General features: G+C 40.6%; 1 protein-coding gene and 2 long non-coding RNA genes across 3 annotated transcripts in view; 2 read left to right on the top strand and 1 right to left on the bottom strand.

The window, feature by feature from the left end:
* The window catches only part of LOC129530072 (uncharacterized), a 32039-nt gene extending 21162 nt beyond the window's left edge, over positions 1-10877 (top strand). Inside the window, exon 7 of the long non-coding RNA XR_008675603.2 lies at positions 10808-10877. This is a non-coding gene — a long non-coding RNA (uncharacterized lncRNA). The remainder of the gene's footprint in view (positions 1-10807) is intronic.
* PHEX (phosphate regulating endopeptidase X-linked) overlaps positions 1-23179 on the bottom strand; it is a 215255-nt gene that overhangs the window by 9694 nt on the left and 182382 nt on the right. The window contains exons 17-20 of the mRNA XM_031006124.3: positions 19312-19379; positions 16714-16844; positions 11966-12031; positions 10864-10968 (exon numbers count right to left, since the gene is read on the bottom strand). Coding sequence (XP_030861984.1) covers positions 10864-10968; positions 11966-12031; positions 16714-16844; positions 19312-19379 — 370 coding nt within the window. The remainder of the gene's footprint in view (positions 1-10863; positions 10969-11965; positions 12032-16713; positions 16845-19311; positions 19380-23179) is intronic.
* The window catches only part of LOC134757943 (uncharacterized), a 38187-nt gene continuing 25890 nt past the window's right edge, over positions 10883-23179 (top strand). The window contains exon 1 of the long non-coding RNA XR_010132610.1: positions 10883-11005. This is a non-coding gene — a long non-coding RNA (uncharacterized lncRNA). The remainder of the gene's footprint in view (positions 11006-23179) is intronic.

Below are 23179 nucleotides of genomic sequence, written 5' to 3'. Positions count from 1 at the left end.
TTGTTTACACTGTGAGGGTAAAACTGCCTACTCAAGCCTCAGCAATGGTGGATGCCCCTCCCAACTCCAAGCTTAAGCATCCCAGGTCAACTTCAGACTGCCGTGCTAGCAGTGACAATTTCAAGCCAGTGGATCTCAGCTTGCTGGGCTCCATGGGGGTGGGACACACCGAGCCCGGTACTGTAAGGAATCTCCTGGTCTGCCAGTTGCGAAGACTGTGGGAAATGTGCAGTATCTGGGCTGGAGTGCACTGTTCCTCCTGGTACAGTCTCTCATGGCTTCCCTTGGCTAGGAACAGGAAATCCCCCAACCCCTTGTGCTTCCCGGGTGAAGTGACGTCCCACCCTGCTTTGGCTCACCCTCCGTGGGCTGCACCCACTGTCCAACCAGTCCCAGTGAGATGAACCGGGTACCTCAATTGGAAATGCAGAAATCACCGGCCTTCTGTGTCAATCCTGCTGGGAGCTGCAGACCAGAGCTGTTCCTATTAGGCCATCTTGCCTAATTTTTGTATTTTTTTAGCAGAGATGGGGTTTTGCCATGTTGGCCAGGCTGGTCTCAAACTCCTCACCTCAGGCAATCCACCCGCCTCGGCCTCCCAAAGTGCTGGGATTACAGGCCATGCCCGGCCCAAAACCCAACTTCTTGATTAAAAACTACAAGAGCCCCACTGCTGACTCATGTTGGACATGGAGAGTGAACAAGAAATAAACTTTTTCGTGTTGTTTCTGCAGCATAACTTACTTTATCCTGACTTGCCATATGACTTGAGGTATGATATGGTCTTCAAGTATGAATTGAACTAGGACACATAAATATGGAAAAAAATATTCTAAGTGGAGGGGGAAATGGGAACAAAGACATGTTTGAGGGGAAAGAGGACCAGACATTCAGCTAGGCTGGAGTATATGATGCCTAACGGGCAGCAGTGGGAGAGGAAGGACAGTGTCAGATTTCTGAAGTCCTGAGCAGTGGCCAGAGTGTTGTTTAAACTATATTTAAAAGTCATTCTTGAGTAGGAAGATAATAAAACCCAGATTTTAAAAAAGATTTATCTGGCAGGGGTGTATAGTGGAAGGAAGAAATTAGAGGCTAGTTAGATTATTTATAGATACCAGGAAGGTTCTCAATGGATGTCCACTAAATAAGTAGAAAATAGAATGGAAAGAAGTAGAAGGATTAGAAGAATATCTGAGAAAAATGAGAGGTCACAGCAACTACAGGGACATAGAAAGCAGGAAAGGTGATATGATGTTGTTGCTTTTGATGAAGATAAACCACCAGTCACAGTGGTTCTGAATTTGACTTTGAAGATGATGTTTTGTAATGTGATCCCTTGATTTCCTCAGAAGCTGGCTAATATGCAGTTGTTTCTGGCATTTGATTTTACCTCATTTCTTATTTCTTCTTATATTCTTATATTATAATATAGTATTGTCTTTGCTTAATATATCACTTAAGAGACTTCTGAAAACACATTATGCCTGCTACTGTTTTCTTAGTACCTTCCCAGGAGGGAAAGTAATTTTACTCCTTATAAGCAGACTTACTTTAAAGTGCAAAAGATTGAAAAATCTCTTCATTCTGTCAGTGGGAAAAGCTCCAAGATAAATTTCTCACTAGTGATATAAAATAGCTTTCCACTTTTCCCCCCTAAATCTATCTCTTTAGTTTACAATAAATCAATCAGCTATAGTTTGGTATTATATCTGGAAACATTTCAGAATTATAAGAAGTAACTTCACTATCAATTAGTTTATTTTCTCTACAAAGAGATATTGTGGGCTAGGATGTAAATAGTAAGAACTGATAGATCACTATACTTTGTCCTCTAGAGCAGGGGTTAGCAAACTTTTTCTGAAAAGAGACAGATGGTAAAGATTTTAGGCTTTGAAGACTATAAGGTCCCTGTTTCAATTATTCAACTCTGCCACTGTAGTACAAAACCAGCTACAGATCATGAATAAATGAAGGAATGTGGCTGCTTTCCAATAAAACATTATTTACAAAAACAGGCAGCAGGCCATATTTGGCCCTAGTTTGCCAATCCCAACTCTAGAAAGTTCTATTTTTGTATACTTATTTTATATATCTGACCCAGTAAAAGGGAGTCTCCTCAGTTGAATTGTTAGTTTTATTCATTTCAAGCAATTGATCTAAAAATATCAACTGTCTTCAATATACCCAGCATCTTTGCTGGGTGCTATGGAGATAGGAAGTGTAAGGATCCAGAAGATTAGCTGTGGAGATAAAACTAAAATTCTTGAACATTTGGAGAGCAGTTAAGTACTCAACTGCATGGTAATGAAAGTAAGTGTAAAAGGAGTTGAAGATAAGATAAAAGAAAATAATAAGGACTGGGGTCCTTGGGGAAGAGTTTATGGAAGATGTGGAGGGAGTGGAACTCAACATGGATCCTGAAGGATGAAGCTTAGATTGAATAATCATCTGAAGGGGAAGAGTAGGAAGGGTTGCATTATAGAAGGAGAATCAGAAGCAAAGCCAAAGAGACAGTAATGGGCATGACATTGTAGGGTAGAAGTAAGGATACTTGCCCCACTAAGGCTGAGTTTTTTCTCACCCAATGGAGTTAGTTATGGGAAACTGAATTGGATTGAGTGGAGTTGGGTCATACCGAAAATTTGGGAAGCCAGATGGAGGTATTTGGCTTCAATGTGGTAGGCATTTGGGAGCCACTGTAGTTCTTTCAGCAGGTTGGTAATGAAGTAAAAGTGGTATTCCAATGGTATGTATAACAGTGGTTAAAAAAAAATGCTGAAGTCAGATTAACATTCCATAAGGCTGTTGGGATAATCCAGAGTAGAGGATATTAAGATTATGCCTATATATGATAAGATAGGGTAATGGGGATGCTATGGACTAAAAAATGTTTCTATCCCCCAAAATTCTTATGTTGAAGCCCCGATCAATGTGATGGCATTAGGAGTTGGGCCTTTGGGAGGCAATTAAATCATGAGGGTGGAGCCCTCAGGAATGGGATTAGTACCCTTATAAGAAGAGGCCAGAGAGCTAGCTAGCTCTTTCCACCATGTGAGGACACAGAGAGAAATTGGCAGTGTGCATCCCAGAAGAAAGCCCTCACCAAAACTCGATCCCACTAGCACTCTGATCTCAGACTTCCAGCCTCCAGAACTGTGATAAATTTCTGTTGTTTATAAGCCACCTAGTCTATGACACTTTGTTATAGCAGCCCAAACTGTCTAAAACAGGAGAGAAGATGTCAAATCTGAAAAGCACTTAAAAGTATGAAACATCAAGAAGAACTAGAAGATGGCCAAATAGGAACAGCACTGGTCTGCAGCTCCCAGCGAAATCAATGCAGAAAGTGGGTGATTTCTGCATTTCCAACTGAGGTACCCAGTTCATCTCATTGGGACTGGTTGGACAGTGGGTGCAGGCCACAGAGGGCAAGCCGAAGCAGGGTCTGGTGTCACCTCACCCAGGAAGTGCAAGGGGTCGGGGAATTTTCTCCCCTACCCAAGGGAAGCCATGAGGGACTGAGCCTGAGGAACCGTGCACTCCAGTCCAGATACTGCACTTTCCCCACGGTCTTCGCAACCTGCAGAACAGGAGATTCCCTCCAGTGCCTACCCCACCAGGGCTCTGGGTTTCCAGCACAAAACTGGGTGGCCATTTGGGCAGACACCCAACTAGCTGCAGGAGTTTTTTTGTTGTTGTAGTTTTTCTGTGTGTGTGGGGGGGGGGGGGGGGGGGGGTTTTTTGATACCCCACTGGTGCTGGGAACACCAGCAAGACAGAACCGTTCACTCCCGTCAGAAGGGGTTCTAAAGCCAGGGAGCCAAGTGGTCTGGCTTGGCGGGTCCTGCCCCCACAGAGCCCAGCAAGCTAAGATCCACTGGCTTGAAATTCTCGCTGCCAGTACAGCAGCAGTCTGAGATTGACCTGGGACACTTGAGCTTGGTGGGGGAAGGGGCGTTCCCCAATACTGAGGCTTCAGTAGGTGGTTTTACCCTCACAGTGTAAACAAAGCCACCAGGAAGTTTGAACTGGGAGGAGCCCACCACAGCTCAGCACGGCCACTGTGGCCAGACTGCCAGATGTCACCTCTCTGGGCAGGGCATCTCTAAAAAAAAAAGGCAACAGCCCCAGTCAGGGAATTATAGATAAAACTCCCATCTCCCTAGGACAGAGCGCTTGGGGGAAGGGGCAGCTGTGGGCACAGCTTCAGCAAACTTAAACGTCCCTGCCTGACAGCCAGCGCAGTGGTCGAGCTCTGCTAAGGGTCAGACTGCCTCCTCAAGTGGGTACCTGACCCCCGTGTATCCTGACTGGGAGACACCTCCCGGTAGGGGCCGACAAACATCTCATACAGGAGAGCTCTGGCTGGCATCTGGCAGGTGCCCCTCTGGGGCAAAGCTTCCGGAGGGAAGAACAGGCAGCAATTTTTGCTGTTCTGCAGCCTCTGCTGGTGATACCCAGGTAAACAGGGTCTGGAGTGCACTTCCAGCAGACCTGCAGCAGAGGAGCCTGTTTGTAAGAAGGAAAACTAACAAACAAACAGAAAGGAACAGCACGTCTACTAAAAAAATACCCCATCCGAAGGTCACCAACATCAAAGACCAAAGGTAGATAAATCCACAAAGATGGGGAGAAACCAGCACAAAAAGGCTAAAAGTTCCAAAAACCAAAATACCTCCTCTCCTCCAAAGGATCACAACACCTCGCCAGCAAGGGAACAAAACTGGACGGAGAATGATTTTGACGAATTCACAGAAGTAGGCTTCAGAAGGTGGGTGATAACAAACTTCTCCGAACTAAAGGAGCATTGTTCTAACCCAATGCAAGGAAGCTAAGAACCTTGAAAACAGGTTAGATGAATTGCTAGCTAGAATAACCAGTTTAGAGGAGAACACAAATGACTTGATGGAGCTAAAAAACACAGCATGAGAACTTTGTGAAGCATACACAAGTATCAATAGCCGAATTGATCAAGCGGAAGAAAGGATATCAGAGATTGAAGATCAACTCAATGAAATAAAGCGAGAAGACAAGATTAGAGAAAAAGGAGTGAAATGAAATGAACAAAGCCTCCAAGAAATATGGGACTCTGTGAAAAGACCAAATCTATGTCTGATTGGTGTACCTGAAAGTGACGGGGAGAATGGAACCAAGTTGGAAAACACTCTTCAGGATATTATCCAGGAGAACGTCCCCTCCCTAGCAAGACAGGCCCACATTCAAATTCAGGAAATACAGAAAACACCACTAAGATACTCCTCGAAAAGAGCAACCCAAGACACATAATCGTCAGATTCACCAAGGTTGAAATGAAGGAAAAAAAGTTAAGGGGAGCCAGAGAGAAAGGTCGGGTTACTGACAAAGGGAAGCCCATCAGACTAACAGTGGATCTCTCTCAGCAGAAACTCTACAAGCCAGGAGAGAGTGAGGGCCAATGTTCAACAATCTCAAAGAAAAGAAAAGAATTTTCAACCCACAATTTCATATCCAGCCAAACTAAGCTTCATAAGCAAAGGAGAAATAAAATCCTTTACAGACAAGCAAAGGCTGAGAGATTTTGTCACCACCAGGCCTGCCTTACAAGAGCTCCTCAAAGAAGCACTGAACACAGAAGGGAACAACTGGCACCAGCCACTGAAAAACACCAAATTGTAAAGACCATCAACACTATGAAGAAACTGCATCAACTAATGGGCAAAATATCCAGGTAGCAGCATAATGACAGGATCAAATTCACACATAACAATATTGACCTTAAATGTAAAGGGGCTAAATGCCCCAATTAAAAGACACAGACTGGCAAATTGGATATAGTCAAGAACTATCAATGTGCTATATTCAGGAGACCCATCTCACTTGCAGAGACACACATAGGCTCAAAATAAATAAAGGGATGGAGGAATATTTACCAAGCAAATGGAAAGCAAAAAAAAAAAAAAAAAAAAAGCAGAAGTGGCAATCCTAATCTCTCATAAAACAGACTTTAATCCAACAACGATCAAAAGAGACAAAGAAGAGCATTACATAATGGTAAAGGGGTCAATGCAACATGAAGCGCTAACTATCCTAAATATATATGCACCCAGTACAGGAACACCCAGATTCATAAAGCAAGTCCTTAGAGACCTACAAAGAGACTTAGACTCCGACACAATAATAGTGGGAGACTTTATGCCCCACTGTCAATATTAGATAAATGGACAGAAAATTAATTAACAAGGACATCCAGAACTTGAACTCAGCTCTGGACCAAGTGGACCTAATAGGCATCTACAGAACTCTCCACCCCAAATCAATAGAATATATATTCTCAGCACCTCATCGCTCTTATTGTAAAATTGATTACATAATTGGAAGTAAAACACTTCTCAGCAAATGCAAAAGAAAGAAAGAAAATCATAACAAACAGTCTCTCAGACCACAGTGCAATCAAATTAGAACTCAGGATTAAGAAACTCACTCAAAACCACACAGCTACATGGAAACTGAACAACCTGCTCCTGAATGACTACTGGGTACATAACAAAATGAAGGCAGAAATAAAGATGTTCTTTGAAACCAGTGAGAACAAAGACACAATGTACCAGAATCTCCGGGACACATTTAAATCAGTGTGTAGAGAGAAATTTATAGCACTAAATGCACACAAGAGAAAGCAGGAAAGATCTAAAATTGACACCCTAACATCACAATGAAAAGAACCAGAGAAGCAAGAGCAAACAAATTCAAAAGCTAGCAGAAAACAGGAACTAACTAACATCAGAGCAGAACTGAAGGAGATAGAGACACAAAAAACCCTTCAAAAAATCAATGAATCCAGGAGCTGGTTTTTGGAAAAGATCAACAACATAGATAGACCACTAGCCAGACTAATAAGGGAGAAAAGAGAGAAGAATCAAATAGATGCAATAAAAAATGATATAGAGGATATCACCAAGAATCCCACAGAAATTCAAACTACCATCAGAGAATACTATAAACACCTCTATGCAAATAAACTAGAAAATCTAGAAGAAATGGATAAATTCCTGGACACATACACCCTCCCAAGACTAAACCAGGTAGAAGTTGAATCCCTGAATAGACCAATAACAAGTTCTGAAATTGAGGCAGCAATTAATAGCCTACCAACCAAAAAAAGTTGAGGACCAGACAGATTCACAGCCGAATTCTACCAGAGGTACAAAGAGGAGCTGGTACCATTCCTTCTGAAGCTATTCCAAACCACAGAAAAAGAGGGAATCCTCCCTAACTCATTTTATGAGGCCAGCATGATCCTGATACCAAAACCTGGCAGAGACACAACAAAAAAAAAGAAAACTTTATCCCTGATGAACATCTATGCGAAAATACCCGATAAAATACTTGCAAACCAAATCCAGCAGCACATCAAAAAGCTTATCCATCACATGATCAAGTCGGCTTCATACATGGGATGCAAGGCTGTTTTAACATATGCAAATCAATAAACATAAACAGAACCAATGACAAAAACCACATGATTATCTCAATAGATGCAGAAAAGGCCTTTGACAAAATTCAACACCCCTTGATGCTAAAAACTCTCAGTAAACTAGGTATTGATGGAACGTATCTCAAAATAGGAAGAGCTATTTATGACAAACCCACAGCTAATATCATACTGAATGGGCAAAAACTGGAAGCATTCCCTTTGGAAACCAGCACCAGACAAGGATGCCCTCTCTCACCACTCCTATTCAACATAGTGTTGGAAGTTCTGGCCAGGGCAGTCAGGCAAGAGAAAGAAATAAAGGGCATTGAAATAGGAAAAGAGGAAGTCAAATTGTCTCTGTTTGCAGATGACATGATTGTATATTAAGAAAACCCCATCGTCTCAGCCCAAAATCTCCTTAAGCTGATAAGCAACTTCAGGAAAGTCTCAGGATACAAAATCAATGGGCAAAAATCACAAGCATTCCTATACACCAATAACAAACAGAGAGCCAAATCATGAGTGAACTCCCATTCACAATTGCCACTAAGAGAATAAAACACCTAGGAATACAACTTACAAGGGATGTAAAGGACCTCTTCAAGGAGAACTACAAACCACTGCTCAAGGAAATAAGAGAGAACACAAACAAATGGAAAAACATTCCATACTCATGGATAGGAAGAATCAATATCGTGAAAATGGCCATACTGCCCAAAGTAATTTAGAGATTCAGTGCTATCCCCATCAAGCTACCATTGACTTTCTTCACAGAATGGAAAAAACTACTTTAAACTTCATATGGAACCAAAAAAAAAAAGAGCCCATATAGCCAAGACAATCCTAAGCAAAAAGAACAAAGCTGGAGGCATCACACTACCTGACTTTAAACTTTACTACAAGGCTGCAGTATCCAAAACAGCATGGTACTGGTACCAAAACAGATATATAGACCAATGGAACAGAACAGAGCCCTCAGAAATAATACCACACATCTACAACCATCAGATCTTTGACAAACCTGCCAAAAACAAGCAATGGGGAAAGGATTCCCTATTTAATAAATGATGGGAAAACTGGCTAGCCATATGCAGAAAACAAACTGGATCCCTTCCTTACACCTTATACAAAAATTAACTCAAGATAGATTAAAGATGTAAACAAACTTAAGACCTAAAGCCATAAAAATCCTAGAAGAAAACCTGGGCAATACCATTCAGAACATAGGCATGGGCAAAGACTTCATGTCCAAAACACCAAAAGCAATGGCAACAAAAGCCAAAATTGACAAATGGAATCTAATTAAACTAAAGAGCTTCTGCACAGCCAAAGAAACTATCACCAGAGTGAAGAGGCATCCTAAAGAATGGGAGAAAATTTTTGCAGTCTATCCATTTGATAGAAAGGGCTAATATCCAGAATCTACAAAGAACTTATACAAATTTACAAGAAAAAAACAACCTCATCAAAAAGTGGGCAAAGGCTACGAACAGACATTTCTCAAAAGAAGACATTTATGCAGCCAACAAACATATGAAAAATGCTCATTATCACTGGTCATTAGAGAAATGCAAATCAAAACCACTATGAGATACCATCTCATGCCTGTTAGAATGGTGATCATTAAAAAGTCAGGAAACAACAGATGCTGTAGAGGATGTAGAGAAATAGGAGCACTTTTACACTGTTGGTGGGAGTGTAAATTAGTTCAACCATTGTGGAAGACAGCGTGGCGATTCCTCAAGGATCTAGAACCAGAAATGCCATTTGACCCAGCCATCCCATTACTGGGTATATACCCAAAGGATTATAAACCATGCTACTATAAAGATGCCGTGCACACTTATGTTTATTGTGGCACTATTCACAATAGCAAAGACTTGGCACCAACCCAAATGTCCATCAGTGATAGACTAGATAAAGCAAATGTGGCACATATACACCATGGCATACTGTGTAGCCATAAAAAAGGACGAGCTCATGTTCTTTGCAGGGACATGGATGAATCTGGAAACCATCATCATTCTCAGCAAACTATCACAAGAACAGAAAACCAAACCCCGCATGTTCTCACTCATGAGTGGGAGTCAAACAATGAAAACACATAGACACAGAGAGGGGAACATCACACACCAGGGCCTGTCAGAGGGTTGGGGGCTAGAAGAGCTATAGCATTAGGAAAAATACCTAATGTAGGTGACGGGTTGATGGGTGCAGCAAACTACCATGGCACATGTATACCTATGTAACAAAACTGCACGTTCTGCACATGTACCCCAGAACTTAAAGTATAATTTTTTTTTAAAAGTATGAAACATCTGGCTTCTGGAATACATGTTGTAAAACTGAGGACAGATGCATCAAATAAGACCTAAGAATCCAGGCTTTCTAACCAGGAAAATCTAAAGATGGGATGTGATGATAGAAACAGGAAAACTAAAAGGAAAGTCATGTTGTGGATGACTAGAGTTTTGTTGACATTAGGTTGCTAAATAATAATTTATTTAGTGTTTTTTATTAGCTTTAAGAAATAAAAGACCCCAGGCAAGCAAGAATCCTGTGACCAGAGTGAATTATAGAAGACTTGTGTGAGAATGAGCTTACTTAGCAGTGAAAGCAAAGAAAGACTTAGGAACAAAAGGTTGTACTGATGAAAATTTTTGTCTAGCTTTGAGCATATTCATACACATTTGCCCACTGTGAGGCCATCCATTAGAACCTTTATTGACCTATCCCTGACTTCTTTGAAAAGGCTGCCCGTATGTTTATGACATAAACCAGTATAATAACTAATAAAGATTTGGCACTTGCCTCATTAGCCAGAGACTCAGGCTCAGAACTGTGCTTTATTTCGTGTACATCTTCCTTTCAATTTCTGCTCCAAGAGCCTATTAAACTCACAAAAGAGTGACATGACTCTCCTTGCCTTTGTTCTTTTTCAGCTCTAGGGGGTCTCTGCATATGCATTAGACAGTTGGGAACATGACCCGGAGGGTCCCCCACAGGCTGAGAGTGGTGGCATAAAGTCAGCAAATGAGGCAAAGGAGGAGCAATATAGGAAAGAGCAGGCCCATGAAAGCCAAAGAACAAGTTATTAGAAATGGTTACAAATAAATAATAGTATCAAACACATTAAGAAGTCAAGATACATTGAGGAACTATCAAATGAATTACCACAGGGCTGCTAACCCATTTGATTTAAAAAATACCAATAAACCTTGATTCAATCAGTTAATTAATTATGTACTACAGAACATTAAGAAGGTGAGATTTACCCTGAAAATAATCAAGATAAAATTTTTGCTGAAAATCAAAGTCATGCCATTAAACTTTTGTTTGAAATCTTTGATCAAGGGAGCAAACTCAAGTCCTGCATCTCATCCCCGATGCCCCTTCCTCAGTCTACTCACGTGAGCATAACTCAGGAAGAAGAGCTGGTTGTTGGTGAATGTGATGCCTGGTAGAAGAGGCTCCTCAAGTCCCTGCCTTCTGTCATTTATCCATTTCCTGTAAGCCTGGTGAGAGAAGAAGAAGAGATGAGTCTCTGCAACGGTGGGTTTTTTTTCTCTTTGCTTAGCTAGCACAGGAATAGCAAATATATACTCCTGCCACGTGCAAAATGCATCATGTCAAAATTTTCTTAAGAAACACAAGTCCATGTCCTATTGCTTACCAGTGAGGCAGGTACACCGGCAAAAAGGCCTTATGCTCAATGTATACCAAAGCAGCTGGACCAAAGCATTCAGATGTTAAATAACTCTTGGAGAAAAAAAAGCTGTTCTTTCAATTCCTAGCAGGGGACAAACAAATCTAATACAATGGCAAGGCCCCTATGGCAATACATTTTGGGGTCCGCATATTACCTTTTTTCATTTTGACACGTAAGAGAAAACCTATCATCTTCTAGTGCCCTCATTTTATAAAATAAAGTATATTTCAACTAGAATATAGGAAGGATATAACCAGGAATAACAGTCTAGTCATTAAATTTAATGCATTTAGCTTTATGAAATCTTTCTGTATTATCCTTATGCTTGTTATTTGACCACAAACTAGTGGATGATGAAAACGTTATTATGAACTATCACTTGGCCCAGTATATGAGAACCACTACCCTCTGGTCATAATTTAGAAGTTTGATATTTTAAGAGAAATTTATAGGAGGACTACAGAAAGACCTGTACTCAAGGAAAACAAATGAACCTAGCCCCAAGGAGATTGCTGTAGCATGCTTCGATCTGATGGTGAATGTATTTTCTAAAAGCTATTCTTTAAATACATGATTCTTAATAACAAATATTATTCTTTAGGGTGACTTCACACCCCAAAAAGCAAAAAGAAATATAGTTCTATTTATATAATAGGGTCAATGGGCAGACACGCTTCTATTTACAGAAATTCCATAATATCTAACAACTCCTCAAGAACATGGCTATGGTATGAAGTGAGGTACACCCATATGGTGTTTTATGGCTTGATTTTTAGAACCACAGTAAATGTAGCAGCGCATACCCTAAAAGCTTCCCGCAGGCCTCCATTATCAGCAATATTTTCTCCCAGGGTCCTCTTCCCCTTGACCTAACAGAAAGAAAAAAGGAAAAAAAAAAATCAATGAGTGTTTCATGGTCAACTATCATTCAGCAAGAGGCATGAATATTATAGCAAGAAAAGTATCATATTTTAAAGAGAAAAATCGCATTCAATAAATCAGAGGTAGGCATAATATATTGTAAGATGGCAAACTATCCTCAGCAAGGTGCTCTGGAATGTAATACTTTCTATTTTATTATGCTACACACTTCTTTCTCACCTACCTCTTCATTCTAACCAATCTAGCCAGCTCCAATAAAATGTTAACAATATTCTGAGTGACTCTGGTTTAATGGGAAAAAACAGGAATGTCAATACACAGGTTACTTTCTCTGGTTAACTCACATAATTTGAGTATTCTTCTCATTGTGCCTGTGTTTCCAAAAATTTACCATCCACACAGGAACAAGATTTCAAGACCAACTATCATCATTTTACCTTCAGCAATTTCCATGAAAAATTAAAAGGAAAGTGGTTCTCCTAGGGAAGAAAAATCAAATAGAAGTAGTGCAGATCACAAGGTCGAGGTCTGCGATATGTATGACAACCAGCCAGCATGGTAAAAAAAAATTATTCCCAATATTCAAGATTGTTTCTCAAACCTTTAAATGAGCTAGGACACAAATATTCGAAACTAATACAGCCCACACGCCAAATCCAACCTGCTGCTTGTTTTTGTACAGGCTTCAAGGTAAGACTGGATTTTACATACTTCAACAACTGGGGAAAAATCAAAAGAAGAATAATATTGGAAAAATCAAAAGAAGAATAATATTGTTGTGGCACATGAAAATTAATTATATGAAATTCAAATTTTGGTGTTCATAAATCAAGTTTTATTGGGACACAGCCATGCCCATGCATATACATATTGTCTGTATTTGCTCTCTTGCTACAGTGGCAGAATTAAATATTGTAACAGAGACCATACGCCCCACAAAGCCTAAATTTTTTACTATCTGGCCTATAGTAGGCAGAATAACGGCCTCCCAAAGATGTCTGCGTCCTAATCCCTGGAATCTGTGAATATGTTACCTTATTCACTGCAAAGAAAGATTCAGGCACAGAGGAATGGTCCCCACAAAATGAAGCTGGAAAAATAAAGCATGGCAAAGGAGACTTTTATGATGTGATTAAGGATCATGAGATGCAGACTTTATCCTGGATTGTCCAGGTGGACCCAGTGTAATTACAAAAGTTCTTACAAGAGGAAAAGGGAGGCAGGAGAGCGAGTGTCAGAGTGATGCAACATGAGAAGACTCCACCAGCCATTGCTGGCTTTGAAAAACGAAGGGGCCATGAGCTAAGGAATGTGGGCAGCCTCTAAAAGCTAGAAAAGGCGAGGAAACAGGTAGATACTCCCCTAGAACCTCTACAAAGGAATGTGGCCCTGCTGACACTTTGATTTTAGTCCACTGAGATCCCTGAGATCCATGTCAGACTTCTGACATACAGAACTGTATGATAATAAATTTATGTTATTTTAAGCTACTAAGTTTATAGTAACTTGTTACAGCAAGCAACAGAAAACTAATATACCTTGCTTTTAACTTTCAAGCCATGGATCTTACCAACGCTTTACTTTTAAGCTAGCCCAGTCACCCAGGTATCAAGCAATATAAATGAATAAAAACAAATCTTTGGAAAATATTATTCACTGTAATCACTCAGGACCCTCCTAGCTTCAGTATACAAAAGCTACCATTCCTGCTTTACGTATATTCTTTGTTATCCACAGTCGTATGAGGTAAGTGCTAATTACCACCATCCTTGCTCAACAAATGAGGATCTAAAGCTCCGAGTGTGTAGCAGATGTCGATATCCCACCAGATCCCCTTTTCTGCCTAAACTGTGCACCCATTCCCACAACTGCTAACAGCTCAGATCAACCTTAGCTTATGGGAGTCACCTCATCTGGAGACTGCTGGGAGGTTATAACCCACCTTCCAGTAATTGACTGATGTGCAGTTTGAACAACCCAGTACCTGGGCTGAACAATTTCTGTGGTGCAGTTCGTGCTCCAGAATCCTCTGTGGAATCAGGGTGAGGCTAAACATTTCCTGAAACCAATAGGTTTCCCTCATTCCATTATAGGTTTTTCCTGAAACGACTTTCTGAATAAATCACTGACCTAGGCTGGGTGCAGTGGCTCACACCTGTAATCCCAGCACTTTGGGAGGCCGAGGCAGGCAGACTGCCTGAGGTCAGGGGTTCGAGACCAGCCTGGCCAACATGAAGAAACCCCGTATCTATTAAAAATACAAAAATCAGCCAGGCGTGGTGGCTGGCACCTGTAATCGCAGCTACTGGGGAGGCTGAGGCAGGAGAATCACTTGAACCAGGGAGGCAGAGGTTGTAGTGAGCCGAGATCACACCACTGCACTCCAGCCTGGGTGACTCAGCGAGATACTGTCTGTCTCAAAAAAGTCAATGACCTAAGGAACCCCGTCTTGGGCTCTGCTTCTAGTGAACCTAAGACAGAGTGATGAAGTAAACTGCTCGCATGTCACTGGGATTCGAACCCAAGCAGTCTTCTGTCTCCAGAGCCTTTGCTTCCTAATATGCTACTTTCTCAAGTCCCAACTCCTCTTGGCTCTTGAAGATTATGATTATATCCACTCCTGCTTAAATTTAATCTCCTTCCTTTTTACTCTGAGGGTTTTGTGTTTGTCTGTGTGTTTTGAGACAGGGTCTCTCTCTCTTTCACCCACACTGGAGTGCAGTGGTGTGATCATATCTCACTATAGGGTTCAAACAATTCTTCCACCTCAGCCTCCTGAGTAGCTGGGACTACAGGCATGCACCACTACACCCAGCTAATTTTTAGAAAAATTTTCTGTAGAGACAGGGTCTCCGTATGTTTCCCAGGCTGGTATCAAACTCCTAGGTTCAAGTGATCCTCCCACCTTGGCCTTCCAAAGTGTTTAGAATACAGGCATGAGTCACCATGCCCAGCCATTCACTCTAAGCTTTATATCTAATTTAGAGCCTTTTGGAGCAGCCTCACCCCTCTGGCTCCTTGAACTCTGGTCTGCCTCAGTAGACCACATGGCCCTAGGTTTGGACTCTCAAGACTCAACAGCTACAAAAAGGAACAGCAACAAAAAAAGACTCAACAGCTGCTGACAGTCTGCATCTGTAGTGCCCCATCTGAGCTCCCCCGAATTCACTACAAAGCAAGATTCAGGCACAAAGGAACGGCTCCTATAAATGAAGCCAGAAAAATAAAGCATGGCCCTTATATCCACAAAGGAAGCCACCCACTCTCCTGTGGGAATGAAACTGAAGCTGTTTTCTGATGGTTAAGTGGATTGATGCTAAGACAGGCATGCCCTTTCTATCGTCCTTGCGACAAAGGTACATATTTGTCAGAATTAAGTTTCAATCTCTGACACTTTGGCCAAAATGAATGGTGAAGAGCAGTCCACCCACACATCACCCAGATATAAAATGAACTTAAAATAAGAACCTCAGCATGATATAGGGGAAGCAGTATGGACTTTGGAGTCGTACAGACTTAAACTCTAATCTAGACTTTACCATGGATTTTAATCTCTTTGAACCTCAGTTTAATTAATTCCTTTGAACCTCATATGTAAAACCTGTACACTTAGTAATAATCTATACCTCTCAGGACTAGTATGGGGATACATTTGTTTCAATTAAGTGAAAAGTTTCATCTTCATGCCTGTATATAATAATCATCAGGAAATATAAATTCCCTTCCTCCAAGAAAACTGTTCTATTGTTTTTTGGGGGGTTTTTAACCCAAAAATCTTTGGCTTTGTTTTTTCCTGGGATAGGGCACTAATGAGTATGTCACGAAGGATCAGGAATATTAACTAACTATCTTTTATTGAGCACTTGCTTTATGTCAGGCCTTGTGCTAGTGCTCCACATTGCTTTGCTCACTTAATTCTTACAACAAATCCATGAGTTCAGAAACATTGACCCGTTTCACAGATGAAGATGCTGAGACTCAGGAACATTAACTAACTTGCCCAAGTTCATAAAACTAGTTGAACCTAGATTTGGACCCATGTCTGACTCTAGAACCCCTTTCTGCTATGCTTTTCTTGAAGCAACATATACTCCAGATGAATTTTCAGTGTGAAAACCCCTGCACTATATAGAGATACATAGAAGCACCCATTTTAGGTCTTCTCATGTCACAGTTGTAGATATTTAAAAATATATAGGCAGAGAAATGGCTGTCCAGGACACTGATAAAAGAGCTAGACACCATTCAAGGATACAGACTCTGGTTTCTCTGCCTGAATGAGCAGTGGTCTCACTTGGGCTGAGCATGGTTTAAGAACCAGGAGAACCAAGTCAGTGTTTATAAACATTCCCTTTAAAAGAAGCACATGGATTTTTACCTAAATTCATCTACAAGTATAATAGATTTGAGGCATAGCAAGGATTTAGGTATTTTTCCAGCCCTAGTAATATATCAGGAAAAAGTTCATGCCTAGTTAAGGGATGACTAGGCCCCAACCCCAAAGATTCTGATTCAGCAGGTATGGGGTAGGACTCAAGAATGTTCCCAAGGAAGACAGATGCTGTTGATCTTGTAAACACGCTTTGAGAACCAATGGTTTAAAGCAAGCTAATGTCCAAATGAGGAAAAATGAACCACGAAGTGCCCCTTTAGCCACAGTTGTACTCACATTTAAGCCAGCTTTCTTCCAATAATAGTTGCTATACTGGTTAATCATGCATTTTGTTTTTTCCTTAAACTTTTCTTCTGATTCAGTAGACCACCAAGGATCCAGGTTTCCATTTTTATCATATTTTCTACCTAGCAAAAAGAAAAGTTCGAAGACATTTGTGTTATTTATGGAAACTAAATTCATCTTTCCTTTCCCTCACCTCGACAAGCCTTCAAAAAGCAGTCATAACAGCAGGGAACACTCTTCCTGAGATCAGCTCCTGCATTCTCTCCAATGTCACAGGTTAATTGTAAAAAGGGTGAAAAGGATAAAGACAATTGAGGAAGTTCTTTCCTTCTAAGGAACAAAGAGCACCTTAAAAATGAGATTCATCAATTTATTACATATACTAGTCTTATTCAATCTTGGATTCTGTGTCTTGACCTGATTTGACCCAAAGTGTTCACTGGATTATGAAATAAAATGGCTTCATTCAGAAAGCCCATGGAGGCAATCAGAGCATTACTACCAGTGAAATTCCAAATGATCCATAGGAATAGCCCCAGTGAGTCATCCATACTGTGCGATCATAGACCCTGACTCAGCCCTATAGGAACCTGTTTCCTCCAAGTTGCCAGGAGCTGAAAGACACATAAAACCTACGGAAGACCCATCTGTCCTGCTTAGACAGGGAAGATTGCTCTAAAAAGAAAACTTGGAATAAGAATGAAAATCTCCAAAACATAATGGGAAGAAAGATTACACATGCTTTCTTGCTATGTGCTCACTCTTCATTTCCTCTACAGCCTTTGAAACAAAATTTGGATGCTGCTAGACTGTCTTCTATATTCAAGGTTACTATGAGAATCAGAGGCATCGTTTAAATTTAATTATACAGAGAGCTTACAAAAAAGTCCCGTAAGTAAAGTTGTTAATTAATTGGAACAATCCAAAACTCTTCAGCAAGGCTACATACTACTAACACCACCCCCTGGGATAGTATGGAGTCACTGTCCTCTACCCACTAACCAACCAATCATTAAATAGGTACCGGGCATGTACTTATATGTGCAATGCACTGTTGTAAGCATTGGTTACAGACTGAAATTGCCACCATTAGATTCAGTCCTTTGAGAAAGACTCCAGAAGTTCTCCAGAAGGTTCTGGGGAGGAACTGTACTTAAATTTCCTATCAAGAGAGGTCCAGAACGAAGAAAGGACTATTAGCTTTTTTTTTTCTTAGCTAAGACTCTCATCTCAGATAAACCAAACACCCAAAGGCAGAAAGTCTAGCTCTGCAGAGTCAGATAACTACAAGTCAGCCACATTTTAACAGAGAAGGGAAGACCAGGGGAGCAAAAATCTAGGTGATTAAGGAAGGGCTGGTGGGAGTACAGGAAGACTTTTCTAGAAGAGCCTAAGTGTCTCTGGCCCTGGGGTAGGCATCCAGGAAGGATGTTGGAGATACTACAGGGATGGAAGAAAGAGGTCCCCTTCTGTATAACGTTGCCTTAGGGCAGCTGGTTCCTGAGACTGCCTGTAAATCATTGTGTGGGTATGGAAGTGATAGTAATTTGCTACTAATCCATAAGTTTCAGAGATTTCATGTGGCCTTCCGATAATACTCCAAAGTTAAAGGAGAAAAGAGTGCTGATTAATGATGATGTGGACTCTCAAAGGAAGCCATTTCTTTAGTTTATGTCATATTCTGCTTTTTCTTTTTGCTTAAATGTCATCAGGATACAAAGCATATCCTATTATATAAATTATCAGTTAAGTATAGACTTTAAAATAATCAGAATAGGCCAGGCGCGGTAGCTCATGCCTGTAATCCCAGCACTTTGGGAAGCTGAGGTGGGCAGATCACGAGGTCAGGAGATCGAGACCATCCTGGCCAATGTGGTGAAACCCCGTCTCTATTAAAAATACAAAAATTAGCTGGGCATAGTGGCACGTGCCTGTAATCCCAGCTACTCAGGAGGCTGAGGCAGGAGAACCACTTGAACATGGGAGGCCGAGGTTGCAGTGAGCCGAGATCGTGCCACTGCACTCCAGCCTGGCAACAGAGCTAGACTCTGTCTCAATAATGATAATAATAATAATAATAATCAGAATATAAGCCAGTATAGAGAAAAATATAGATTAAGCATTGCATAATCTTCGAAATCGTAAAAGGGAACCAGTCAGCCAAGCTCCAGAGTCCTAACTCAACGAGTCCTAACTTGGCAGCATGTATAATCATCGTTGGAGCAGAGCTTGCTCCTCCAGGGAGAATATCTCAAGGCAATGAATAAATGACAAAGGGAGAAGCTATAAATCAATCTCTGTAACTATTGTGGCAGCTACAGCAATCCTGATCTAAATGCAAAGCTAATTTTATTGAAATTACAAGGCTGCTTTTTAAAGTCTACGCCGATCACCAATGGGAACAATTGTTTACTTATTGCAAGCCATCACAGCAAGACACGGTGAAAAGTTTTCAATCAGCAATCATATTGCTTTGGATAATCTTCAAGCTATGATGCTGCTGCTATGCAAAGATAATCATAACAATTAACATCCATATAGTCAACATTATTATAAAAGCAGCAGCTTATAAAATGAACCAGTACTTACCATTATTATCAAATCCGTGTGTAAATTCATGTCCGACAATTACTCCTATAGCACCATAACTCAGAGATCTATGGCATTAATACATAATTTGGAGACAATTACAAGCATGAATCTCAGAGCATAATCCTTTAATTTTTTCAATGGAAAGCCAAGATAAACTGCTTTCTAGTAACCATGGTAATAACAATCGAATAACCATACCCATAAAGCTGTAAAAAATCTAAACATACCTTCCAATTGAAATAGACAAAGAAAATATAAATTCTAACATTGTCATTATTACCACATATGAACCTTAGCACCCTACTCTCTGAAATTAGGGCTGTGAAAGAGATGATTTCTAAAGTCCCTTTCAGCCTTAAGATTGCTATGATTTTTTTATCTGCTATAGCTATATATTTATGAACACCTAGAACAGGGCTTGAAAAGATCCTGTCAGTAAATATATCATTTATATTTTATCTGGAAACTTGTTGAAAAGTCACTATAGTCTTAGAAGTTAAATTGTTTTCCAAATGTAGTCATAAAAAAAGGAATAGAGTAGAGATTAAAAGGGATCACTCTATTTTCAAAGGTAGTCAACGTTCCTCTTTCTGTTGTAGACAAGATAGCAACTGAATAGCAAAGATTTGAAAAAGGTGCCACATTATTTCTCTTCACCTCTGAAGAAGCATGTGGTAGATTATCTATAAAAGGGGACACCAACAATTCTACCTACCCCTGAATGCACATAGCCCCTCCTCCCATCAAGAGACAATCTATTTCCCTCTTCTTAAATTTGGACTGGCCTTGGGACTTGCTATGACCAACAGAATGCAGTGGAAGGGGTCAGGTATGACTTCTGGGTCTAGGCCTTAAGAAACTTAGTAGCTTCCATTTTCCACCTTCTTGGAAGTCACTTGCAAAGAAGTTCAACTACACAGCTAGAGGGAATGAGGCCAAATGAAGCAAGCGAGAAACCCCAGAAGTTGAGAGACTCCAAAGGAAGAGAGAGAGGCCCTGCCATGCCCCAGCCACAAAAGCCAGCCCAACTGGGGCACAGACAAGTGAGTGAAGTCGCCTTCACTCACCTGTCTGTGAGTCCAGCCCTAGTTGAGCGACCCCGGCCAGCACCATACAGAGCAGAGACCAGCTGTCTCAGCTCAGTCCTGCCCAAATTACAGAATCATGAGCTAATAAATGGTTGCTTGGTGGTGCTTTGTTACATAGCAAAGCATATTAAGAATACATGAAGAAATCAATAATGGGGTTTCCATATGTATGTCTGGGATTTTCTCTCGCAAATATAAGTTCTATTGAGGCCACTCTCTTATCTACTTGTTCATTGCTATATCCTCTATGCCTTGTACAGAGTAAGAAAGTAACAATGATTTAACTCATTAGTTAACTTTACCATCTCATGCAAGTGACAGATCTGTATGTATCTTAATTTAGTCATTTAACCTGTGGATGAGAATTACACACCACTTAGAATCCTTATTGTGAAGATTCTTCATGAGATTTGCAATTATGCTAAAAATATCTCACAGTTAGTTCCTGACATGCAACATCAAAGTCACCCAGCAAATAGATAGGACCCATAACTGGAAGGAATGGAAATTTTTAAAGTAATATGTTATTACAGGACATAAATGATCCTTACCATGCTAACTGTTTGTCTCAACTACACCCAAGGAAGTGGTGTAAGATTTAATTTTTCCCCTTGGTGGCAATGCTTTCCTTTGTTATTTCTTTCCTGTAAGGTAATTTGCATTTGAAAAAATGCTTCCTACTGTTTTTCCATCATTGCAAACCTTCATTAAAGAAGTAAGAGTGAAATTATTCATTTCAATCATAGAACTATCATAGCAGTGTGGGACAAATTTGTAATTTTACATAGTGTTAATTTTTGCGGCAGTAGCTATCAGTGTGCAGATTGCAACATTTAGTTTTTCCAGGTCTCTCAGCTCTGAGAATAAGTACTTGGTTCTCTACATCCCTCAGTCAATGCTGTTGACTGGATGAATTGAAGGCATGAACAATGGAAGCTTATAGAAATTGCTGTGCAATAAATGTCCTTTAAGCGGGGCTGCTCCAACAAGCTTCCTATTTGCAAAAGGTAATAGAGAATTCAGAAAATGATTGAATCATTTTAAGTTTCAATTCTCAGTTACTTAATCACAATCCTTTGGACAAGAGACAAAGAAAAAGTAATTTTATATGACTAAGCCTGACAATAATAATTTTTTATAATATTAGATTCATGTCCTCTATTTTATCAACGAAGAGTATTTAAATTAGCATGTCATTGGCCAGGCGTGGTGGCTCACGCCTGTAATCCCAGCACTTTGGGGGGCCGAGGCGGGTGGATTACCTGGGGTCGGGAGTTCGAGACCAGCCTGACCAACATGGAGAAACCCCGTGTCTATTAAAAATACAAAATTAGCGAGGCATGGTGGCGCATGCCTGTAATCCCAGCTACTTGGGAGACTGAGGGAGGAAAATCACTTGAACCCGGGAGGCGGAGGTTGCAGTGAGCTGAGATCATGCCTTTGCACTCCAGCCTGGGCAACAAGAGCAAAACTCTGTCTCATAAATAAATAAATAAATAAATAAATAAATAAGCATAAAAAAATAAACTCGCCCTTTTAAAATGCAACCGTGACTGGCTGGCCAGAAACTGGAAGATTTCTTGCACTGAAGATCTAGTCTTCCAAAAATAAAATGGAGAAGACACCACTTTTACTACCTACTCAGTTTCTCTTTTGTTCTTATTACTCAGTGCGTTTAACATATGCACCGGATTTGCTGTCAACAACAAAACAACTATACTGCTGTCTAGCTTAATCATGATCTCACACTGTTATCAAGTAAGGGCTGCCCAATGCCTGAATCATAAATTCATAAAAATTTCTGAGTTGGAAATGGCTTAGAGGTCATCTACTCCAACTTCCTACTAGAGGAATGGGCCCCCTCTAGAAAAACCCATTCAAATGGTTATCATACTCTGCTTGGGTATTTCCAATGACCAAGAGCTCATCCCCTTCTAAGGTAACCCATTTCCTCTTTGGGCGGGTCTAAACATAATAGCTCTCCATAATGCTGATCTGAAATGTCTTTTCTATGGCTCCCATCTATTGGTCTAGTGTAGCCTCTAACTGAACACTTGCTGAATCTCCTGAATATAATAAGTCATTCTACCACCTTAACTTTCCTTCAAAAATATGCAGACAGTTATGAGGTTCCACTTCAAGTGTTATTAAGTTCTTTCAACTCTTATTCTTCAGTCATGAATTCTAGATCAGCATTTCCCAAAACACCGGGGAGTTTGGGAACCTCTACATTTCGAAGGATGGTTACCAGAGTCTGGGAAGGGTGGCGGGGGGCTGGGGTCAGAAGTGGGGATGGTTAATGGGTACAAAAAAGGTAGTTGTGTTAAACACATCTAAATAGGTTTCTTTCTTGCAGAGCTTCTAGGAAATTTTTATGGTGATAATTATTATGATTCCCCAAAACTGAGGGAAGGGGAGGATGTCTTACCTCTATTACTATTTCATGGAACACACACTTTGGGAAACGTTGTCTTCAACCATTTACAGTCCTGATTCTCTCTTCTGGAAACAATTCAGCTTGTTCATGCCCCATAATTAGACTCAACACTCAGGTGAGGACTAAGCTGACCACTGTGAGCAGAAAGGATACCCACTCCCTTGATTCTGGAGGCTATCCATTTATTAATACAGAATAGATGAACATATGGGAAGCCATCTCACTGGACCATGACTCCCATGTCTTTAGCATCTTCATATTCCCAATGCTGAGTACCCAAATGATACGTAGTAGCCATTCATTAAGTGGATGAGGACAAAGAAGTCTTTAGGAAAAAAAA

The sequence above is a fragment of the Gorilla gorilla genome, chromosome X (genome assembly GCF_029281585.2).
Source record: "Gorilla gorilla gorilla isolate KB3781 chromosome X, NHGRI_mGorGor1-v2.1_pri, whole genome shotgun sequence".
Lineage (NCBI taxonomy): Eukaryota > Metazoa > Chordata > Mammalia > Primates > Hominidae > Gorilla > Gorilla gorilla.
The sequence above is the reverse complement of the archived record's forward strand: the minus strand, read 5'-3'. Positions and strand labels throughout refer to the sequence as shown.